The 7,273-nt window shown below is 55.2% G+C and overlaps 1 protein-coding gene across 1 annotated transcript; it reads left to right on the forward strand.

The window, feature by feature from the left end:
- Positions 1 to 276: 276 nt before the first annotated feature.
- LOC113212561 (trithorax group protein osa-like) lies at positions 277 to 3,201 on the forward strand. Its single transcript, XM_026431313.2, has 3 exons — positions 277 to 598; positions 1,139 to 1,298; positions 1,713 to 3,201. Exons 1-3 carry the CDS (start codon positions 578 to 580, stop codon positions 3,104 to 3,106), a joined length of 1,575 nt encoding a protein of 524 aa, XP_026287098.1. The 5' UTR covers positions 277 to 577; the 3' UTR covers positions 3,107 to 3,201.
- The last annotated feature ends 4,072 nt before the right edge of the window (positions 3,202 to 7,273 follow it).

The following is a 7,273-nucleotide window of genomic DNA, read 5'->3' on the forward strand; positions in this document are numbered from 1 at the left end:
GGCGGGGAAAGAAAGGAGTATTTCATAGCGCCGTAAAACACGCGCGAGGCGCAGTCGACAGTAAAGTGAAGACGTGTCAGGCCGCGCGCGCCGCCCGGGGGACACACCGGGGACACTCGGCAAACACTCGCACTCGCGCCGGTGCTCAACCTGCCCTTCCTTGCCCTACGACGCGCGCCGCACCCGCCGCACCTCCACACTGTCCCGCCAGTCGGCTCGCTATAATAATAATTGCCGGTTGTGGAGGTGGAGGGGGCGGTGACGACAGGACAGATCCTCGGCGGCCATTGTGTTCCGGGGGCCAGGACCTCCACCGCCACCGCCACCGCCACCGCAGCAGCAGCAGCTTCCTCTTTGTGCCATCATCGCGGCGCCCGAAAGATGGAAGAAGGAGGAGAATATCGAGCAATAATATTGGGCAAGGCGGTGGGCGATCACTATCGGCCCGTCCTCGGCGTCCTCCCCGCGGTATAAAGGGCGCTGCGGCGGTGGGAGGGGCCATTTCCAGTTCGGCGTCCCGGCAGTGAGCGGGTCAGGACACTGCCCACCCCCTGCACCGCGACGGCGCTGCACCAACATGGCGTCTGCTCTGTGTCTGGTGAGTCCTGCGGTAGCCGCCAGCGCAGTAAAGGGGATCTGCTTCCATAAAGGAGAATGAGAACCAAAACTTTATTTTTTTAGTTGCATAAGTTTGTAATTCTTTCAAGTTTGTTCTTTAATGATTTTAATTTTTGTGTAGAGGATACATATTTTCCCCCAAAATTACCAATCCACTGTTTTCCACGATTCGCTTCTTAGCCCCCCCCCCCTTTTCCCTCTTTGCTCCATGCCCAGGGTTTGCGTACTAGTTATTATAATTATACCTCCACGCATTACGCGTGTAAGTGCGATCTCGCAGTGCAAGGTCGCGCATTTCCGGTGGCGTGGCGTCCACCGTATTTCCGGCGGCTAGGCTGCGACCTCACACACAGCAAGCCCGCTCCAGCGTCAGTCGAGTCCGGAAAATTATTACAAAATGTATAAATTAGACGAAAAAGACTAATCAATGGGAGCAAGTAGTTTAGTAATCACGTTAGCCACGGTGTCTCCCGTTTAATCCGCTTCAAGCCAACGTCAGCGTCACTCTCTTTTCCCGCAGGCGACGGTGGTGGCGGTGCTCTGCGCGACTGCGTTGCCCGGAGAGACCAAGCAGACCCTGACGCTGGACGAGCAGGAGCGCGGGCTCAGCGCAGGGGCCTCAGCCAAGGGGGCCGGCAGCTGGGGCGCGCGCGTGCAGGAGCGTGACAAGAAGCAGGCCGGTAAGCGGGGCAGCGGAGAGGAGCAGAGGGCAGCGGAGGGCAGCGGAGAACAGCGCCGCGGAGCGCCCGCCCATTAGCGGGCCAGGGGGATGGAGCTGGAGGGTACAATTTGGCGAATTGGTGATTTGGCACAGCAGACCCTGACCTCATGACCTCGAGCACCCCAGGCACTGGGGATGAAAAATAAAATAAAGGAGATGACAAAAAACGCCAGTTTTTTTATCACTCGTATGGAATTTTCATCCAGGCTTCGGACCCATAAAGACGCTTACTGTACTTGATTACGAACGGCATGAATAATTCTCTTCGGAAAACAGGCCAGTTACAAAGCAAATTTAAGGTCCGAAGGGAGGACGCAGCGTGCTGCTTTAATGGGATCAGCCGCTAAACTAATCCGAGTCTGCCTCATTTCAGGTCTCCCTCTGACGGGCAGCGCCGCCAACGTGGTTCGGTACCCGACAACCTCCTCCAGTGCTACGTTCACTGGCGTCAACCAGCAGCAACAACTCCAGCAGCTGCAGCAGCAGCAGCTACAGCAGCAACAGCTACAGCAACAGCAACAGCTTCAGCAACAGCAGCAGCTTCAGCAGCAGCAGCAGATTCAGCAACAACAGCAGGTTCAGCAACAGCAGGCGGCGGGATTTGCTGGGCAAGGCCAGGGTGTCAACGCCGCACAGCAGGGGCAGCTTGGGGTTGGGGGCCAGGGCCAGGCCCTCGGGCAGGCCTTCAACCCTGTGTACAACCCGAACTACCCGTCCGCCAACGCCATCTTCCCCGTGCAGAACAACAACCCGGCGGGTAGCTACGCTGCTCTGGCCGGAGGTGCGGGAAGCTTTCCCAACCTGCAAACGACAGGCCCGGGGAGCTACTACGGTCAGGGATTCCAGATCAACCCCGCGTACCAGACACCCGGCCAGCTGCAGCTGCAGGCTCAGCCACAGGGCTACATCGGTCAAAATGCAGCCTACTCGAACATCGGGTACCCGGCGGGCCCCGCGGCAGTGCAGGTCAACGGCTACCAGGCGGCGTCGCCCGTGCCGGTCAGTGGTCCCGGCGTCCCGGCGTTCCCCGGCGCAGGCCCGACGCCTTTTGGCGTCCCCAATCCCTACGCGCAGGCGGCGGGCACAGCGCCGTACTTCCCCGGGGCCGTGACGACGCACGGTGTGTACCCGGTGGCTTACGGCACCTACACGTCGGTGTACCACCCGGCCGCGCCCAGCGCCGCGGCCGCCGCCACCAACCCGGCGTACGGCCCCACCGTGGTCCACACGGCCGGACCTGCCACCGCCTACCAGCAGGCCGCCGTGTATCCGGGCAACAACAACGGGCCGTACGCGAGCACGGGCAACGCCGCGCAGTACCCTGGCCAGGGCCTCGGACAGGGCCTCGGACAGAGCCTCGGGCAGGGCGGCGTGCCCTACACCTCCTACGGCGCGGGCCTCGCAGCGGGCCGGCTGCAGCAGCAGCAGCCTGGGTACAGCTACCAGGCCGTGCGGGGCTTCGCCAACTTCCCGTCGTATCCCGGCGGGCCGGCGGGAGTTGGGAGCCTGAACGCTGGCCTACAGCAGCAGCAGCAACAGCAACAGCAGCAGCAGCAGCAGGGCGCCGTCCAGGGCCTCGCGCAGACCGTCCAGGCCGCACCTACCTTCACGCCGTCGACGTTTGGCGTGACGTCGGGTGCGCAGGCGCTGCTCAGCCAGGCCCTGGCGCAGGCGGGCGCCGCCCCGAAGGACCCCCAACGGACGCAGCAACGAAGTGACGAGAAGCGGGACGCCGATGAGGACGCCGACGAAGATCTGAGCCGCTAGCCCACGTCTCCGTCTAACCTGCCACCAGCAGCATGCGCGTGTACTTGATTCAGACTGACGTGATGATGTTTTCGATAAAAGAGGGGAAAAAATGAGTTGTGTATCTCTCAATTTTCTGTTCCTGTGTTCCTGTGTCCCTCACCTACGCCGGCGGGCAGGCAACCCATCCGGCTCGCGCGCCACAACGGCCGCCTCGCCACTACGGGTGCGGTCCCTCGTTCCGGCCGAGAGGAACCCCCGGCGCGGCCGCTGCTACGAGGACGGCGCGGCTGGACGCTCTCCATCCCGGCGGAGGCGCCTCGACGCAGGAGTTTTTATTTGCCCTCACGGCAACACTTGCATAGTTGGAAACATTTTATTTTGTAAGGAACACGGGGAGGGGCGCTATGCGACTAAACAGGGCTGCCTGGTCGTGGTGCCTGGGAGAATATGAGAAGGCTCTAACCGCTAACTGCGCGCGACTCGGTATTATTTGATAGACGTGCTGAACTGTTGCATATTTCTTTGATTGGACAATACGTTAGCACAGCATACATTTTTTCGCCATATTAAAAGAATAATTTCAACGTTGCCCAATTCCCGTTGTAATTTATAATGACTATCTCGTCCTTACCTTTAAGGAAATCTCTATTGCTGACAACCGTTCTATAAGACTCAGGAAGGAAGTTAAGCGGGGGTGGGAGAGGAATGGAGAGATTGGGGTGAAGATGAGGGACTTGGTCACGTTCGTCGTTTTGCTTTATGCGGTGTTGGCAAGGCGAGGTTTGTCCGTCCGAGTGAAAGGGGTTGGCAGCGAGGTGCAGCACGGCCAGACCGGAGAGAGGAATGAAGCGGGAGAGAGACGCATCGCGGTGGTCAAGAGAAGGAAAAAGACCTTTAGTTGGCTGGAAACTTACTTGCTCACAGAGCTCTGGGGACCTACCACCCTTTCCTCTTTTCGCCACTACACAGAGCCGCCACCCGGGAAAAGCTCAAGGGCGTTAGTGTGTGCGCGTTTGTGTGAGTGTGTGCAAGTTTGCGCTCATGCGCATGTGTTTCTTTGTGCTCCTAGCAGAGTTTATTGAAGAAAAACGTTTTAACTTACAAAAGGTATGCGTTTAATAGTAACATCGAAGTACATGTATGTTTGTCTCCCAAACACTGGAGTGTTTGAACCAAAATCGAAGAAATCGAAAAAGGAGCCGCGGTTCATATAGCGGAAAGGTGGATTCAGAGTTCCCTAAACGCGAACGTGATTCTCACGCCAGGAGTGATGAAAGTCGCCTCCCGATCGGCTTCGTGAAAAGGTGAAAATCGCGCCTGGCGTGAAAATAACTTGTGTTCCGTGAACTCTGCAACCACACGAAAATGTCTTTCGAAGAGGTTGTTGTTATGGGACAAAACCACCCATTAACTAGGCCCATCTTGCTTGGCAAGCAGTGCAGCGCTATTGGCCGAGTGGCCTACCCTACAGAAGGCAGGCGTCCAGCTCTATACTGAAACAAGATTATTTAAATATGGTACCATTGTATTATAGTCTTCTCCATATTTTTCTTTTATTATTCATCATTGTTCAAAACAGTAAACGAGAAAACTCTTTTGAAAGGACGACAGCGAGAACCTATTTAAGTCTTGTAAAAAATATGTTTTCAGACTAAAACGCCTGTTGGTTAGGCAAATCTTGCCATGCAGCGCAGCACAGTTGGCCGGGTGGCCTACCCAACGGTCGGCAGGCGTCCGGCTCTAAGCTCAAAGGAGGTTTTTAGACGGTGATAGCAGAGGTATTTATTTTACTTCATACTTTCTTTTATAATTGGAAACTCTTTCAGAAAAAAGGGACGCTATTAAGAAGCTCGTTCACAAAGACACCCCAGTTTCAATGATTACGCTCTTTTCTTTATAAAAGCAATATTGCCGAGACCATTACTAAATACTGCTGCTTAATTAAGCTACACGGGAACTGCCAAGGGTTCGGGGCTGGAGCAGGCTGGGGCAGGGGGCACGCATTTCAGTTAGCTACGGTTATGGCGCTGTGCAGGCCGCCCTGCTAGTGGCGCCGGCGTGCAGCGCGGCGCGCCGTGGCGTCACGTCGTGGCCGTGCCACTAGAAACTCATGTATACTGCATGGAGGCGCCCAGAGGGGCCACGCACCGCGCTCGAAGTAAAAACCTAGGTGGGAAAGAAAAAAACCGAGTGAGGGGAGGGGGGGAGGGGGGGTCCAACGCCACCGGCTGGTGACCCGCTACTCTAAAGGAGGCGTGAAGCGGGGCGGGAGGATGACCGCGTCCACTTAGCTCGTCTGTATGTACCGTGCGACGCCCGGCCGCCCCCCGCCCTGCTTTCGTAACACCCAGCACCGGGCTGTACACACTCACTCGCATGCTTTTCTTTCACATGTTTGATTTTGCAATGTTTCGTGTCGATATTTTATAACTTCATCAAATAAATGCGTGTGTGAAAAAAATCGAAGTTATACTCCTTACTTATATCTGAAGTAGTCTAACTGCTGGCAGTAAAGACTTGCAAGTAACTCAGTACAGTGTGTTTCTTGTTCATGTTTATCAGCAAATTTATAAATATTTCCAAGTGTTGGACTGGAAAGTTGAAAACGTCCGAGTGCTCTCAAACCATTTTTCTTTTCAACTAAAGTTACGGAATATGTAAAATAGCGGACGCAATTATTGATTATTGTTTTGTCTTACACTCGATGCAAGTCTCGCGCTAGTCGAAGGCGTTGCGTCTGACTAGTGGCGGTGCACTACGCTACACTATACTGCGGCGGCTCGGATGGATTGGGCGCCGCTAGACTCGGAGTGGCTGCCAAGGACAAGGCCGCCCGGCCCCGGGCAGCTTGCACTCCGCCCGTAGGGTCGGCATTACTCTTACTGCCGGTACGCTGTCCGAAAACATCCGAGACAAAACCTTGCTCGGAGCGGTCGCAGTAGTTGCGGGGTATTGAGTATTCTAGTCTTCCAACGGGGAATGTGGTCGGGCTCGGCCAGCCTGGACGGCCGTGCTGGAACCAGCGCAATTAGTTAGTTTGCTTCTCTTTCAATGCAGTTTCAAAAAGACAGCAATAGTAACAGCACAGACAGTTGGCTTGTCCGGACGAGCAGGGAAACGTTGTGGTGTCCTTTTAGATTTTAGAATTTTTACTAGCTACTACTACATGAATCCGAGGTCAGTTTGACACCATAATTTCGTGCTCAAAATAATGTTCTGTATACGAAAGTGCAAACTTTGCACATTTGATTTACCAGTTGGAGGGAGAGAGATAGACGCAATAGAGAGATGGGGGGGGGGGCGAATGAAGCGAGCCCTGACCCGCACTCCTCCCACTATGGAGCTCGTCGGAGCGAACAAAGGCTCTTAACTGTAAGGCTCCAATCCACCTATCCGAGCAAACCTAGTGTCGCATCGTCCAATTAGCAGACTAATGATATCCGCTGATAGGTGAGAAATGTCTCTTTTCTCTGGTTTCTACCTCCCCAACTCCAACGAAGGTGAAAAATCAAAAAGTGGACGCAAGAATAAGGTGAAATGCAAGGCAGCCTGTTCTAGATTTCTGATAGATTCCGGATAATTTGAGGAAGTTATGGCATCCTTTGCGGAAGCTGGCGGGTGGCAGCAGGAGTGGCTCTGGAAGGTGCACCATATTTTTCTGCAGTGCTGCGACCCAGAGTCGGAAGAATAGTTGCAGTTGCGTCTCCACGAAGAGATATTTTCACTCCTTGTCCGTCCTTCCCCTTTATTTTCTACTGTGGGTGGGGCACTGTCTGCACTGCACAGATCTCCAAGGACGCGCGTTTTTTTCTTCCTCTGTGAAACGAAAGAGCATAGACAATTGTGTACCATCCCAAGCAGTAGAATCACACATTCTTACGAAAATCCTGACCAAGGGCAGACCCCAAAGGGAAGCCCCTAGGAGGACTGTGTGACGACCCATAAAACATCCCATGAGCTCGCTGACGACCGCGGTGTGAACATGACTCTTGATGATTGACGATGTTTCGGCGTATCGGAGCCACGCCGCGCCACGCCGCGCGCTCCGCCACTCTCCACTACGCCCTGGGGCCAAGCAGCCCAAGTTGGCCCAAGTTCTAGTCGGTGAAGGTCAGCTGGAAAGTGCTCACCCTGAAGGTAAAAGATGGTCCTTTATTGGAGGAGGGGGGCGGGCGGGAAACCAAG

Source organism: Frankliniella occidentalis, unplaced genomic scaffold, assembly GCF_000697945.3.
Source record: "Frankliniella occidentalis isolate FOCC.00 unplaced genomic scaffold, Focc_3.1 Scaffold10, whole genome shotgun sequence".
In the NCBI taxonomy this organism is placed as follows: domain Eukaryota; kingdom Metazoa; phylum Arthropoda; class Insecta; order Thysanoptera; family Thripidae; genus Frankliniella; species Frankliniella occidentalis.